The sequence below is a fragment of the Python bivittatus genome, unplaced genomic scaffold (assembly GCF_059951505.1).
Source record: "Python bivittatus isolate LINGU-HERP-01145 unplaced genomic scaffold, Pbiv_v1 ctg000220_np1212, whole genome shotgun sequence".
Taxonomy (NCBI): Eukaryota; Metazoa; Chordata; class Lepidosauria; order Squamata; family Pythonidae; genus Python; species Python bivittatus.
In genome coordinates this window covers 14,911,123-14,927,729 of record NW_028277048.1, presented here as the reverse complement: position 1 = coordinate 14,927,729, position 16,607 = coordinate 14,911,123, and the positions used below count along the sequence as shown (strand labels likewise).

The 16,607-nt window shown below is 41.6% G+C and overlaps 1 protein-coding gene across 3 annotated transcripts in view; it reads right to left on the bottom strand.

The window, feature by feature from the left end:
- Positions 1-16,607, bottom strand: part of LRP1 (LDL receptor related protein 1) — a 304,990-nt gene that overhangs the window by 73,770 nt on the left and 214,613 nt on the right. For all 3 annotated transcript variants that reach the window (XM_088137949.1, XM_088137950.1, XM_088137951.1), the window contains 10 exons: positions 15,635-15,880; positions 13,670-13,867; positions 8,285-8,489; positions 7,220-7,384; positions 5,900-6,144; positions 4,455-4,586; positions 3,133-3,360; positions 2,435-2,609; positions 1,487-1,581; positions 1,043-1,192 (listed from right to left, as the gene is read on the bottom strand). In XM_088137949.1, coding sequence (XP_087994075.1) covers positions 1,043-1,192; positions 1,487-1,581; positions 2,435-2,609; positions 3,133-3,360; positions 4,455-4,586; positions 5,900-6,144; positions 7,220-7,384; positions 8,285-8,489; positions 13,670-13,867; positions 15,635-15,880 — 1,839 coding nt within the window. The remainder of the gene's footprint in view (positions 1-1,042; positions 1,193-1,486; positions 1,582-2,434; positions 2,610-3,132; positions 3,361-4,454; positions 4,587-5,899; positions 6,145-7,219; positions 7,385-8,284; positions 8,490-13,669; positions 13,868-15,634; positions 15,881-16,607) is intronic.

The window sequence follows — 16,607 nt, the reverse complement described above, 5'->3', positions numbered from 1 at the left end:
TGGTCGTTAAATGAGGACTACCTGTCCCCTGTAGCACTCTCTGAAATTTTCTTAACCTATATTAAAAATAATTAACTTTAAAGCTATGGTTCCTCACTAAGTAAGATACTTTTCAGTTGATTTTTATCAATCAAATGCAATTTTTTCAGGCTCCCCAACCTTGTAATATTGAACTAGATCCATTTTTGTTCTAAACGAGCAAGCCACTTATTTTAATTTAAACATGGGCTATGCTGGCTAGGGCTGACAAGAATTAGAATGCAATAAAACCCTGAGGCCCAGGGATGTTTTATCTAACTTTTGATTATTTCATTTTATTTATAAGAGGACCAGCAGGTAAACTGGCTACAGATTAAACTAAGATCAGTTAAATATCAGTTTCCCAATTTTGCTGTAGCATTAGCTATAACTTGTTGGTGGTTTCCTGGTTCTGGCATGGGACAGGAAATGATCTATTGTCATACTTGTCTATGTAAAGTAACAAAAAGACTAAAGATGTGCTTCGACACACATAATTATAAACTACAGGTATGTTATAAAAATACCATTTTAAAAAGCTTTAAGAATCATGCTAGTTTGTGCTTGGTTATTACAGAAGGAAAGGAATCTATCTTCTGTAGCACGCGTTTATTTTAAGACTTTAACTCTTCATCAAATACAATTTTTTTCAGCAGATGATGAAACAGATTGAAGAATATAATCCCAAAAGAAGTTATTTGAATACTAACACAAAACATCCTAGATATATCTTTAATCTTTTCAATTGGGTATTATAATGAAAACCAGCATGGAGATTTGATTATGGAAATCACAGCCTCAATATGATACCTTTAGAAAAATAATGTAGTACCTCTGAATACAGCAGAAGACTACAGTATCTCTGAAAGAGAAGCAAAACTTTAGGGAATGAGATCTAGATACTCTAGGTAAACCCCCAAAAGGTTCTATGTAAAAGAGCCCCCAGAAATGACGAATACATGAAATCTACTCTCCATGTAGGCTGCAGCATGGAAAAGACCTGACACTGTCCACTATCACTTACCCATTATAGCCAGAGCTGTGGCTTTGCGTAGCTGGTTCTTCATAGTCTCCAACACCTCCAGACCACTGCCATTGAAGTTGCATCTATTGATGGTGCTATTACCAGAGCTTATCCAGTACAGCTTGTTTTCCTTGTAGTCAATGGAGAGCCCTGACACAGAAAAAAATCATTATTTTAGCATGGACTCAAGAGACTAAGCATGCAAGGAAGGTTGTACCTAAGCTTTGCCATTGTTGGTCTAAAAAAGTAAGCGTAAAGCAAAACCTCAATTTAACAGACCAAGTGGGGAAAGGAGGTATCTGTCATTTCTGATTGTTAAACCAAAGAGTAGATAACCTGCAGTGATAATATTATGGAAATGATGCAAATTATACCATTTGCATGAATTTTATGTCATTTCACATAATGATGCTATTACACAAATGATGCAAATGACTTCCGTACCAACAGGCCCTTTTTGGTTTGTGAAGAGAAGGGTGCGGTTGCTTCCATCCATGTTGGCGACATTGATGCTGTCTCCATCTGTCCAGTAGAGCTTCCTATGAAACAGACGCAAAGAATCACCATTCAATACTTTACCCTTTCCCACAATGGCTGATTATCCCCTGGAAATGTCCTTGACTCCTGGGTTGCTTTACAATTTCAGAGTTTATCTGAAGAAAAGAATGGCTTAAACAAAGTTGGGTGATGGAGAGCAAATCAAGGACCTCTCTCCTCCACACACTTTGTAAGGTGAAGAAAATGTGTTCTGGGAGTTGAGGTCCACCCATCTTAAAGTTACTGAGGTTGAGAAACACCATATCTGCAAAAAGAGTGGCCTCTTGCCAAACTAAGAAGGGCTACTTTGCTTTATAATATGTCATAAACTAGTTGGTACATTCACATACACACACACCCAGCCTTCATACACCTCAAGACAGTTTTTTACCCATGACAACCACCTCTCTCTAAAACAGCCTCTTTATCCCATTCAGAAACAGAATTTGCAAATCGGAAGGAGTCAGACTCTTGAACACGATTATTGCTACTCCTGTTGGGCTACGTATGGCCTGAAGACAAAGGAAGAATGTCTCTTTCTCTAGATGCAATAGAGCTGGTTATGAGGCTTAGGCATCAAGTAAATCCACTTAGGCATGCCTGTTGGATTCATTCAGTAAATTCAAGCAGCAAATACCCCAACTTTGTTTTAAAAAAAGAACAAAAGACCAAAACAGAATGTCAAGTCATAAGTGCCTTGCAAGAAGAGCCTAAAATAGAACAGAACAAGTAATACCTAAGAACTTCAGCCCAACCTTACATAACATGCCAAGGAAAGAATCCATTCCCCCAAAAATGGAAAGTTAAAGAAAACACCTAAAGAATGTTATACATTCTTGGTTATCATAGACTCACCCTTTGAGAGGATGAACAACTAGACAATGAGGCTTGTCCAGTCCCTGAATCACAGCATTCTTAAAGGAGCCATCTAGCCGGGCAACATTAATTTGTTTCTTGTTAGCATCATAACTGGTCCAGAAAAGATTCCTGGAGACCCAGTCCACAGCTAAACCATGGGCATTGGGTAAATCTGCAAGACAATGGAATAGAAAATATACTTTTTTAATTGCTGTAAGCTGCCCAGAGTCATATAGTAGAGATGGGTGGCTATATAAATCAAATAAATAAATAGGAACAGGTGTGAAGCCCAGAAAAATACGAAAAAAGTTACCATGTGCTGCCAGAGGGGATCATATTGCCAACTTACTCCTATAATTCGGAAAAAAGGGGGGGGGGAGCTGAAAATGGTGGGAGTTTTGTGAGGTGTGTGTGTGTGTGTGTGTGTGTGTGTATGTTGGCATTTATACAGCCTCACTGAATCACACAGCGATGCCTGTTGACTGCAAAAGTAGCTGATCCCTAATGGAGAACAATGATGGAAAAACTGCCAGAAATTTAGGTGTGATTAAGATAAAAAGTAAAAGTTAAATGTTCTAATGCCTTTAAAAAAGCTGTGCATCAAATCTTCTATTTTAATTTAACCAAAGCCAAGCCAAAGAGCAGCACAAGTGTTGGGATGCTTTGGAAGAGAGGACGGTGTAAGTAGTTCCCACCTGCAGAAACAACCGTTTCCACGCCTGTTCCATTGATGAATGCCCGCTTGATGGTTTGTGTGCGGACATCTGACCAGTAGATACGCTGTTCCAGAGCATCATAGTCAACTACAGTGACATTGTCAATGTCGGGCACAGTGAAGGAGTTAATGTAATTGTAATATGGGTTGTCGATGTCCACACCTCGGATCTCCATCTGGCGTGCATAGAGCAAAAACTTCTTAAATTCTGGAGATGGGGACAAAAGGCAAGAACATGTGATGGAAACTCTCGTCAAGACTCAGCGAGTATAAAGACTCTCCTAAGGCTGCAAGATTCCTAAGTGGGTTATTCCTTAATGGATAGATACATTAACAGGTATGTATCCAATTTAGTTTTGTTTCATAAGAGGTATTCTTATTAATGTATCTGTTCAGCAACTCAGGTTCAGATTTGCAGAAATTCCCAGTCTATTATATAATTTCTAATTAGAGGTACAAAATGCCACTGTATCCCATAACCCTTTCACTATCGTTATTTGTAGTGATTTTGTTAGCAAATCTCATGCTCCATTTTAATAACTTCTACCTATTCATGATGATTATTGTTTATTGGCTGCATTGACACAGTACTCTTAACTCAGAAAGCCATTTACAGTCTAATCTTCCTTGTGGTAGTCTTGGCAGCAGACAAGTATATAGTAATTAGAGTAACAAAATCACCATTTGGGAAGTACACGTTTCCCACTCACCTTCCTCATGAGTTCTGTATGAGGACGGTACAGTCCATAAATTGTGTTCCTAAATAGTGCCATTTGCAATGCTGTTGTCTGTTTACATTTGGGAGCATGTAAGTATGCGTTTAAAAGTTTCCAAAGCTTAGACTGAGGGTGAGTTAATTTTTTTCTCAGTTGAGTCATTTCTAAATACTTAGTATCTAAGCCTGCAGGGGTGGGCAGTTAACCCATTTTTGGGTTTCTGTTATGCAACTTATCAGAGAAGGGATTATTTTGGCTTAAAACTGCTCCTCCCTAGCCTCATAATTTAGATGTTCTCACGGCATGCTAGTCTTGCTTATGACTAATTAAACATACGGAAACCCAGCCTTTTAGAAACTGACGCAGTGGGGTGAGGACATTGGTATGCTAGATACATTTAGGCATTGGATTATCATGCTTTTTGCTCTCAGTCATTAAAAATCTGTGAACCATCCCAAACTAGAGTCTGGAAGATACTCACAGCTAACGTTAATGGAAAAGATAGGGGCAAGTATTACTGTCTCAAATTATCTAACTTTGAGGAAAGAACTCCTGATTTACCCTGGATCCCATTTACTCCCTTTACCATAGCATGTGGCATTGTCCTTATCCAGCTTCATCAGGTGGGGGCAAGCGCAGGAGTAGGTGCCATTGTAATTGATAAGGCAGAGGTGGGAACAATGGCCTTTTCCTCCATTGGCCTCACAAGGATTGGGAGCTAGAAGATCAAAAAGGCTGAGGTAAGGTTACATTTCTCTAGAGAGAATCACAACTCTGTTATAAAGAAAGTAGAATGCATAGCTCTGCTTGGGGAGGGTCAGGGGACATACGGCGTACAGCCTATGGGAAAAGGCCAATCTGGACTTCTGGATTGTCTAGCACTGCAGGGTTGCACTTCTGCTTTCCCTAGAGCCTTGAAAAGTGCAAGCGGGAAAAAAGAAAGTGTAAGAGACAAGGGGAGAAGCCAGTCCTACAGTCTACAGAAGGATTTCCAAATCATCAGAAAGTGGAGTTTCTAACTGCAAGCAATTTATATTATGTTAAAATCTTCATGTGTATCCATCTCATTTTTAATTGCTTAACATAGTGAAGCTTAAGTACACAGATGCAATTACTTCATATTCATTCCTTCTTGTCTTTTCAGGTTAACTCTGTTATTTTGCTGTCACACAACATCAGAATATAGATTGGTAAGTCTTTGGAGTATGTATGTACGTACGTATGTACCCATCCATCCATCCATCCATCTATCCAGTGCCAAGTATAATAGTATCAATGTTGGAATAATTTTCTTCCCCTTCCAATTTGGGCAAATTAGCCAACAGGTATTTGCAAGATTTTTAGTGATCTGGATTGAAAACCTGACCACGTGATATACTGTATGCATCTTACCACCAGTAAGTAGAGATCTGTATCTACTATGCCACACTTTAATAGAGGATGGCCTCTCATAAGGACATTGATTTCTGAAAAAGAATCTCTACATGGCAATGGATCCAAGATAAAACTGTTCCAAAGTAGTATAACTAAATCCAGAGTCTTTGCCTCTATTGGGAGACCCGGGAATAAAAAGGAGAACTAGTTCAGTTTCTGCTCCTATGATCAAATAATTCACTTGTAATTGCTTCTCTCATCTTACTGACAGATACAATCATAAAAGTTGACAAATAGACGCCTGGGGGAGACCATACTCCTTGGCAGAGCACATGCTTTGCCTATAGAGAGTCTCATGTTAAATTCCTACCATCTCCAAGAAAAGAAAGGAAAGGAACAACACCAATTAACAAAAACAAAACAAAACAAAACCAACTATTAGATATAGTCTAATTTTACCCAACTAGTTTTCACTGGCCACATCATTTGAGCATCAGTGGAGATCACTGTTTCTTCCTGTATCCATTAGATGCAAAGTCTCTGGGGCTAGTCCTAGCTACCTTAAGCACAGCTGTAGGTGACATAAACTTCTGGTGCCCTTGTTGACTTCACAGATTGAAATCTGATGCCATTCCCCCACTGCCCTTTTTCCCTTACCTACAGGCTGGCGAGAGGGGTGATAGACCTGCAAATCAAAGGGCTGTGTGTTGGTTCGCTGCACGACAGTGACGTTGTGGCCTGTCCATTTGTTAGCTTTGGCCAGAGTATTTGTGCGCCAGTCAGTCCAGTACACCTCACCACCATACAAGGTGACAGCAAAGGGATGTGACAGATACTCATGCCCTCGCAGCACCTCAATGTGGCCTGTGCCATCATAGAGGGCAGAATAGATCGCATCTGACCTGTGGAAGAATATGACAGATCAACATGAAAATTCCAAGAAGCAGGAAAAACAGAGATGAAAAGCAAGAGATGCAAGTTCAAAAGCTGTGTGTGAGCATGTGAGTGCAGGTAGAACTGGTAAAACAGGAAGATAACAAAAGATATGGCTAAGCAGAGAAAAAGCAAGTAAGACATGAGAAACAAGGAAAGACAAAGGACAGAAGGGACAAGATACTAATGAATGGAAAAATACAATGTGATCAAAGGCTTTTCTTTTCAGAAAGCAATCTGGCATGAAATACAGCACTCTAGGAAAGCTAGCCAAAACACCTATTTAAATTGCCCCGGAGTCTGTTAAAGGCATGCCAACGTCATTATAAAACATCCTCCTTTATTTATTAGTTTTTTCTACAGCAAAAAAGGCATTTAATACGCTAGCTAAATAATGTATTACTTACATACTCAAGGTTTTATTACATTAATATAGTAACTATAGTAATTATGCATACAGTTACTATGAGAGACAGAAAAGGGGAGATTATTGTGTTCTTACAACCTTCTCAGGATAAAAAACTCAAGGGGATACTACAGCAAGAAAAAGGAGACTCTCATCTCTTTCTCCTCAAATAAATAATCGCTCTGCAAAGTACAACTGAGGTAGAATTACTCCCAGTAGACAAAGAACATATTTAGCAGTGCAGGAAAAAATGCTTCTAGTTTTTCAATGTTTGCGGGGGGGGGGGGGGACATATCTTGGGCAAAGACACCATTCCCAACTGCAGCTCTGGTTGTCTGTATTACACTGTGGCACTATCACATTCAACATGTGATCCTTCACTGAGTAGAATGATCTCTGAGGCTAATACAAGTAGGAAGGAAGAAGTAGCAGCAAGAGCACCAAGATTTTGAAGAACCAGCAATCAGTGGAAATAATAGCACCAAACCAGTATTCTTACAAAGGGAAAGATGTGAATATTTTAAGAGGATCTGGATTGGTTTCTCAATAAAAATCTTTCCCCCCCACCCCCCACTGAAATAACTAATTTCTACCCTGAATCACAACCCCTGAATATTTGGTCTCTGACTGCTCTGCACCTGGCATCAATCCACAGTATGCGCTTTTCCAGGTAGTCCACCGTGAGCCCATTCGGCCATCCTCCTGAGCCGGTTTCCTTGTGAATGACGCGTCGGCCCTGGCCGCTCATGGAAGCTGCCTCAATGCGAGGTAGGCTGGCATCCCAGTCAGTCCAGAAAAGAATCCTGGGGAAAAAAAATGGGTGCATGGTCAGGAGCACAGCCTAAGTGGTCTCTGTAAATCTGCAATACTCACTGCATTGCATTCACTCTTTGAGACACTAAAAGTGATTTGCTATCAATCCTCTTTGCAACACTCCATAGTAGTTCTTACATGAATGCAGGCAAACCCTGTAAGACTGTGCTTTTAAAGGCAATGCCTCATTTCTACAGCGTTCAGAAAGTCTGCATGCACAGTACTACATGGCATAATTTTCTCCATTATCAAGGCTTTATTTAAAAAAAAAACCCTGATGTGACAATATCCCAGTGTTCTTCAGTAGTCTGCTTATGATTGTTCCCATCCACCCCTTGTGAAAATCAGAGCAGGCCTAGAGAGGAGTAAGGAGTATCCCTCTACATTGGCAATATTTTTATGAAAACAGGAATTTCTAGCAAGAACTCACTGCAGAAAGGATCTAATTCGATTTCTGTTCTGAGGAACATGCAAACACACTCCTATAAAGAAACTTTGATTCTTTAAGATTTTTAATCTTTTAAAAATTCTACTGGACACTGCACAAATAACAAAGAGAACACTTCTAGTAAGAACTAGAAATTTGCTTATAAACAAAACATCAGTCATTCTGGATGCTAAATTCAGTAACCATGACTAGCATTCTGTGTTTTTGCCCCATTTGGATCAAATCCCAAAATAAATCCAGCTCCCTCCAAAGGTTCCAAATATCTCATGAACATTTGGTTTACCGTCCTTTCCCAAGGTCAAGGGTTTGCTAATGGATTAAAAGATTAACATATTTTACCAAAGTTCACATGGACAAGCTATAGTGGCACCCAACCTTCCACTGTGTTTTTTAATCACTTCCAGCCCATAGATTTCTCCATCCCCTCCATTCAACTTCATACCCGCATCGTGGGTCTAAGGCAATGGCACGAGGGTGCTCGATATCCCCAGCCAGTAAGGTACTCCTCATTGTTCCGTCTAGCTTAGCCACCTCTATTTGGTCCAGGTTGCTCTCCACCCAGTAGATGTTGCCAGCAATCCAGTCCACAGCAAGTCCTTCAGGAGTAGCTAGCCCATATTGTATCACCACTTCAAAGCTGGTTAGGGCTGTGAGAAAGATAGTTGGGACAGAAGCCATCAGTAATTGTTCATATTATCCAGACAAATTCCATTTCATGGTGAAAGCATGTTTTATAATTATTTTCTGTCAACTAACCTCCCAGGATCTTCTCTCTCAATTAAAAATGGGTAAATGATGCCTCCACATTCTGTAATAACACTTCAAGAAAGATACCATAATGGATGATACCAAATGCCATTGAGAGGACCAGCAGAACCACTGGAAACACTCTCACTTATTTAACTCATGGCCTACTACATTATCAAGCTATTCAGACTCAAAATGTCCAGAGTCCACATATCTAAATAATCAATTTCATTCCAGAAAGTCTGAAGGAGAGTTGCTAGATGAATAGGGGAAGGAGCAGAAAGTCCTAATAACTCTGCCTCCATGCAGTTGGGGCATTCTAGAGTCCACCCTGGCATCCTGCAATCCCTTGATCACCCAGGGCCCCATCATCAGTTCTGTTGAGAAGCTAATCAGGTTAGGCCCTGTTCTTTGCTGAAGCAGCTGCTAGGCTGTAATTACCATTAGGGAAGCTCCGGGAATGCTAATTAACTCCAACATAATGATCAACATTAAGAGAAAGAAGGTATCATTTAACAGGGGATTGAGCACTGCTGTTTCTGATAGCAGAAGTGCAGAAGGGGAAGGATAGACTGGTTTACACTGAGGATGTTCTATCTCATCTCAAGCCCTCTTCACATTTCACCTTTTCCTGAAGGACTTACAGACCAAATTACAAGTACTCCTCAGTTAATGACAGTAATTGGGACTAGGAGCTCTATCGCTAAACAACATGGTTGTAAAGTGCAACATCATGTGACTGCACCAAGTTACGATGGCAGTTCCAGTTGCGGTCGTTAAGCGAATCCTGTGCTGTTATTAAGTGTGATATCACATGATCGCCATTTGCGAGCTCCTGTTGGCTTCTCATTGACTTTGCTTGCTGGAAGCCAGCAGTGAAAGTCACAAATCATAATCGCATGACTGCGGGACACTGCAGCCATTGTAATTCCGAGCCATTTACCAAGTGCCTGAATTATGATCATGTGGCCACTGTGATAGCTGCAACTTCGAGGACCTCGTTCTCGAAGTCTCCTCGGTTCAGCGCCATTGTAACTTTGAATGCTCACTGAATGACTGAATGAATGGTCATTAACCAAGGACTACCTGTACTGAAGTACAGTGGAACCTTGGTTTACGAACTTAATTCGTTCCGTGACTCTGGTCGCACCCCGAATTGGTCGCAACCCGAAGCAAATTTCCCCATAAGGTTCAATGTAATTACCGTTAATCCGTTCTGGCGTGGAGGACAGGGAGGCGGCTATTGCTTGGAGGGAGAGTCCCCCTCCCTACGACCAAGTGTCAGGGGTGGAAAATGGCCGCGGACCACGTGTCAGGGGCGGAAAATGGCCGTGGACCACGTGTCAGGGGCGGAAAAATGGCCGCGGACCACGTGTCAGGGGCGGAAAAATGGCTGCAGACCACGTGTCAGGGGTGGAAAATGGCCGCGGACCATGTGTCAGGGGTGGAAAATGGCCGCGGACGTGTCAGGGGTAGAAAAATGGCCGGGGACCGTGTCACGGGAGGGAAAATGGCTGCGTATCCTGTTCGTACCCCGAGGCAGAGTTTGCAAACTGAGGTAAATTTTTACGGCCGGAGCTGGTCGTAACCCGAAAAGTTCGTTAACAGAGGCGTTCGTAACCCGAGGTACCACTGTACTTAAAAGATAGCCATTCAGAAAAGAATGAGAAAGATCTGTTTGATCTTTTTTAAACACAAAAACACCTTCGGTAAAATATGAGACCCGGGTTCATGACTCACAGCTATGACCTATTTAGGGTTCACAACAAAAGGTGAGAATAAGTAATCCATGGATAGTTTAGCACTGCACAGGGTTACAACAAAGGTGGCGATAGTCAGAGTCACCAGCACCTCACCATTTTCCTGCCAATGGAACCTGGAAGGACTGTATCCTGAAGAATTTTAAAAAGCACTTATTATAACACTTTGAGACACTGCTTAAATGAGGCTTTGGGGAGGTTATCAACAATCACTTCAAAGAAATTTAAAGATAAAATTTATAGGGTACCTCTTTCCCAAGAATCCAGTGAAGAGAGTCCTGTAGCTGCCATATCCTTAGCTACACTTGTCTGTTTTATTTGAGGGCAATGTCTCATTGAACTGGACTGAAACTGAAGGCCTGCTGTGCTTTGAGTTAACTGGCTGTCAATTACTACACACAGATTAGAAATGCTAATCTAATCATCCCCAGGAGCATTTGTTTTTCATCACCGCAGCTCCGTCTGCTATCCATCTATTTATTTAGCCTTCCAGAACATAGCAAAGAGCTTTCTGTTATACTGTAAGAAGCTGGCAATTGTTTATAATGTGAAAGTTTGGCATCTGATTTCCAATACCACGGCTTACTTAACTGACAGTGAGCTCTCAGTGGAAGCACACTGACCACAAATGTGGCAAAGGTCCAACCTTCTCTCGAGAACTGGGCTCAAGAAGGTTTTTTATCTTGCTTAAGCAGAAGCCACATTTCACAGTGCTGATCGATCAGCCTCTATGTCAGTCAAAACAATTTTCTGTTCCTCATTTCCAAAGCAAAGTTGTACCCAGCATTATATGAGTGGTTTTAGGTCAGCCACAAAGCAAAGCCTTGTTCCCCTCCATCTCTTAGATAAAGCTTAGTGAAGTACTTTATGTCAGCCATAAAGCAAATTTCTGTTCCTCCCCACTTTCCCAATGCATGTACTATGCAGAGTACTAAGTGGCTCAACCCCTCTGTTAGTCACAAAGTCTGTCTTCTTCTGAATTGACCTTAATCTTTAAAAAGAAATGGGGACAAGGACTTTATAAATCCAAAATAAAATGTTGAACAACACCTATGCCAAATGGTTGAAAATAAACCACAAAATAAAACCAGGGAGGCAGCAAACTGTCAGAAGTAGTGGGGTGGGGAGTTATTATTATTATTAGATTTATCCCACCTATTTTGGAGGAGGGAGAGGGAGAGGGAGAGGGAGAGGGAGAGGGAGAGGGAGAGGGAGAGGGAGAGGGAGAAGGAGAGGGAGAGGGAGGGAGAGGGAGAGGGAGAGGGGGAGAGAGAGGGGGGGAGAGAGAGAGAGACTCATTGTTTGTTCTGGACTAAGGCACTCATTGAGCAAACCAGTGGTCTTGGCTTGTCCGAACTATGATGGAACAACTGATATTGCTCAATTTTTTCCCCTGATCAACAGAGAGGTGAGAAAGTTATTCCTTTTCTTCTTCATGCTCTATGAGTCACATTAAGAGACAGAGCCCAATATCCAGAACTGAGAGCTTTGATGAGGAAAGATGTGCCCACTTTCCACCAACAAACTCTAGGGATACTCAAAGGAGGGAACACCACCCACCAGGCGGTCACTTTATCTTAGCTTTCCTACTAGAAAAGACGCTGCAGGGAATACTTTTTGATTGCTATGTACATTCTTTCTCCAAAAGCAATTTTTGTCAGATATATGATTATCTTCACAAAAACACACATGGATTAGAGGAGAGCCAATCTGAAACTGAAAAATTGTCAGTGCAAAAGGGTTTGAGTAGTCTCTGTTGCTGCTTCAGTCAAAACTGTGCCCTCATCAAGCTTCTTTTCTTTAAATAAAAACGGTTGTCAAAGCTTTGTTATTTTCATATTTTAATTTGCAATTAAAATACAAATAAATAGACCAATAATGAAATAGGAAGCAAATAAATACAAAAGCTTTTACAGGTAGTCCTCACCTAACAACCACAGTTGGGACCAGAACCTCGATTGTTGAGCAAAGTGGTCATTAAGTGAGATGATCACAGTCCAGGCACTCCCGGTGGCGGTCGTTAAGCAATCTACTGAGTCATTAAATGGACAGAGTGAAAGAACTGTCTGCTGAAGGATTTCAGCTCCACACGGAGCTGAAATTCTCCTGGCAGGCAGTTCTTTGAGAGCAAAAGGGCTGCCTGCTGGACAGTTTCAGCGAGCAGCTCTTTTGCTCTCAAATGTTCCTAAAGCTTGCCAAAGGGTTTGCCCTCCCCTTCATGGACAGAGGGGAAATGCTTTGTGGGGCTGGAAGAATTGAGCTCAAATCTTCAGGATTTGGACTCTGTTCCTGCACACCGCTGAGAGAGGGGAGGGGAAACACCTCAGTGGTGTGTAGGAATGGAGCTCAAATCCTGAAGCTTTGAGCTCTGTTCCTGCACACTGCTGAGACGTTTCCCCTCCCCTCCGTGGACAGAGGGGAAATCCTTTGTGGGGCTGGAAGAACGGAGCTCAGATCTTCAGAATTTGAGCTCCGTTCCTGCACGCTTCTGAGACGTTTCCCTCTGTCCCCTCTGCTTGCAATCTTCCCTGCACTGACTTTCTGGAGAAGCTGGCAGAGAAGACTGCAAATGGCAATCACATGATCATAGGGCACTTGGCAAACGTGAGCCAGTTGTCAAATGCCCAAAATGCGGCCACGTGACCATGGGGGCGAGGGGGGCGGAGCAACATTTTACAACAGCTGAAAGTGGTTTACAGGTCGTAAAGCACCCTTTCTGAGGCCATGTAACTTTGAACCATTCATTAAACGAACGGACGTTAAGCGAGGACTACCTGTATTTAAAAGCACAGTAGTCTTGAAAAGTTTCAGTAACGTTTAACCAATTCCAACGGTCCTGTTATTTCATATTTTACTTATTTATATATTTTTGATTGCCACCAATCATTCTTAAAGGCCAGATCAACTTTGAAAACTATCTAATGAAAAGAGTTACAACAACATAAACTAGATCACCGATAACGGCAGATGAAACTTAAGGACAATTCATTCCTTTATCATTATTCCATCCGTTAATGCAAATTAGAGGAGTAAGCCAAGAGATGTATTGTCCTGGTAAGAATGGACTGTGAGCAGAGCACATTTTAAAAAGTATAAACTTTCTGGAAAATAATAAAGACTTTGAAAAACCGGGTACCATTCTTCAGCAGTCACATCTGTGTGTGAGTGTGTGTGTATGTGCCTTTGAGTCAGTCTTGACCCTGGGGACTGCTTAGACAATTTACGCAGTTTTCTTGATAACAGTTTTTGGAAATGGTTTGCCATTGTCTTTTTCCTAGGGCTGAGAGAGAGTGGCTGGCCCAAAGCCACCATGTACTCACCTCCGTTCTCATGTAATTTCCCCCGGTATATCTTGTCTTCTACCACATCGGTCCAATAGAGGGAGCTCTGATTCAGATGAAAGTCCAAGGCAATGGTGTTTCGCAAGCCTGGCACTAAGACGCTGTAATCTCCCTTGTGTAAGTCAATGCGCCGGATCTCATGGCGATTGGAGAAGATGATGAAAGGCTTAAACGGGTCTAAAAAGTGAAAGAGTGATGTTGATTACTGCTACAATTACATTTTCATGGTTTTCAAACCCAGGAGCCTCTCCTGAGAGGGCTTCTGTTGCAAACACTTTAACTTGAAAATAGGTTTGGAACAAATAAGCCTTCAATCTTCTGAGTTCTAAAATTCGTTTTGCCTTTCCAATTCTGGTCATCTCTGTTCTGCCAAGACCATCAGGGGTGGGATTTTAATGAACATAACCACTGTCATAAATCATTATAAATTATTAATAACAATCACAGAAATGTGAACAAGGGTTCATTATCCCAGTACTTATTCATGTCACAAGGTAATGTATGAATGAAGATTCCCACAGGCAAACGTCCAAAGTTCTAGCATGAGCCTCCCCTTCTTCATACAAGAGGGAATAAATGCCACACTGCAACTGAACAACATGCATCTTTCTAAAATCCCCTCTCTTCCAGCCTTCCTTGGAGCACTGGGAACAGAGCTGCCTTTCTTCTGCCTGCCAGCGGCAACATGGCAGAATGAGGCAAGTCCCTAAAGGACAGGAACACTGCTGTGTTTCTCGACTGCCGGAAAACGCCAAGCTGGACTTCCCCTCCCTCCTGGTAACTCCGCTTTTGGTCTCTTTTCCATTCAGTTTTTCAAAAAGGCAAGAACCTTAGACTGACCTACTACCCTTCTCACATACAAAGCAGATTCAAGGGACCTAGCCCACTCTCCATGCTCCCAGATCTCCCAGGCCATCATTAAGATTTTGGCTTTGCTATGTTTCCAGAGGGATGGGATGGGTGTGTCTGTGGGACCGGAGGGAAGATTGATATCCTGCAGAAAGAGCCCCAGCGGGCTCCACGTTGTCCTCTACCCTTTTCTTCTAAAGACATCTTCACAGAAAGCTTTTCCTCATAATATTCTTCTTACAGTTTGAGCCACATCCTGGATGCAGTCCTTGTCTAGCACTCAGGTTTTGAATCAGTAGCAAGAAAGTGAGTTCTTCGTTAAACCGAACCTTTTCAGTTCATCCTATTTTTCCCCATAAGGTCTCAATGAATCATATAAGGAACACAGTCTACTCTTGTGAAAGCATCTCCAGCCTACAGTTTCACAAACAATTCATTTTAAACCCAAGAACAACAGTAGAAGAATCTCTCTGAACTCCCCATCCTATTATGTGAAGTGACGTGTTTGGGAACAAACCCAACGTTCCTTTTTAAACGCCTCTTCAGACCTCCCACATAATTCTGTGGGGAAAAGAGTGTCAAGAGGAATTTTCTTTCTGATGCCCAAAGCCAGATGTTTAGCAGAAATTTGCTAGAGGGAGAATATTTTGATGAAGAGAAACAAAGGACAGTATCTCCTCTTCAACTCTGAAAAGAGTTGTGTGTCCAAATTGACTGAAGTGCCGGTAGGAATACTCCTTAAAGCAATCTTCCTCTAGATTAAGGGATGATTCCACATACTGCAGGATAATGATTGTGTGTGAATGCTCTTTTTAAAACATATTCCTAAAAATGTCCAGTGTGATTCCAATGGACAGATATTATACAGATACAACTATCAAAAAGCCAAGATTGGTTTCATTTCCAAGATGCTAAGAGCACACTCAAACCCACTTGTTGAAAGGTTCTCCCAATTAATTTATATTTACTAACTTAATATACATTGTAGGCCCACTTCTTCATAACAGAGTTCGAAAATCTGATATCCATTGCCCATGCCTTTCAATGAATCCAAAACATTTGTTTTAAAACAGACAAACCTCACTGTGTACTTACCCAAACTGCGGCAGCTCTCGCCATCAGACTCCAGCATCCATCCTTCATAGCAAGAACACTTCACATTGTACTTGACTTGCTCACATTTTTGACTACACTTGAGACGCTTGGCACAGTAGCTCTGGATCTGGCAGGTCTTGTTGTCAACACCAAGTTCCATGCCTAGAGGGCATGAGCAGGCAATGCCCTCGCCTGGCACTACTGTACAATTGTGGCTGCAGCCCCCGTTGCTCCCAGAGCAAAGATCTGGATGAGATCAGAAACAGCACAGAGAATGATTGGGAGAAATTCAGCTACAGGCTCAAGTTGTCCATAAACAATTGCCAAACAAGCTCTCCACCAGTTAAAAGGAAAAGAACCTCTGGATCCAATTTCTCAGTCCTCCAATTAATTGATGTCTCTTGATTCCATGTACAAAAGTGAGTCAGCTGAATTTCACTAACGTGATGATGAGACAGCATCCTCCACTGTACTTTTGCAAGTAGGAGAGTAGCTAAAAATCTGTGGTCCAAAAGTTGTTCCCCACTGCTCAATCCTCAGCATCAATAGCCTCATTTTGACTAATGGTAGGAACGGTCTTGAACTTTCTAACTCATTAAACTGTGTAATGTCCAAAGAATTCACTCAGGAGTGAACAGTCTACTAGCAAGAGTTATCAGTCTCTGTACTAGCTTTACCTAAGATGTTTACTTTATTTCCTCAACTGAATTAGAATAGCACTTGTATCTATTTATGCTCATGCATTAGACAAGGCCTAATAAACAAGGAAAACAAGGCCTATCCAACATTTACATCTTCTGTAATACATTTTTGTAGCAATCACTTTTCACAACCAGATGAACAAGATGTCCTCATCTTAGTGAAACCAGAGGTTAAATTCTCAACAGTCTTTAAAACAGGCAAGGGCCAGCATCCATATTCACTAGGAATTCTGGGAGCTATTCTCCCAAGTTACTGAGAGGGCAGCAGGTTG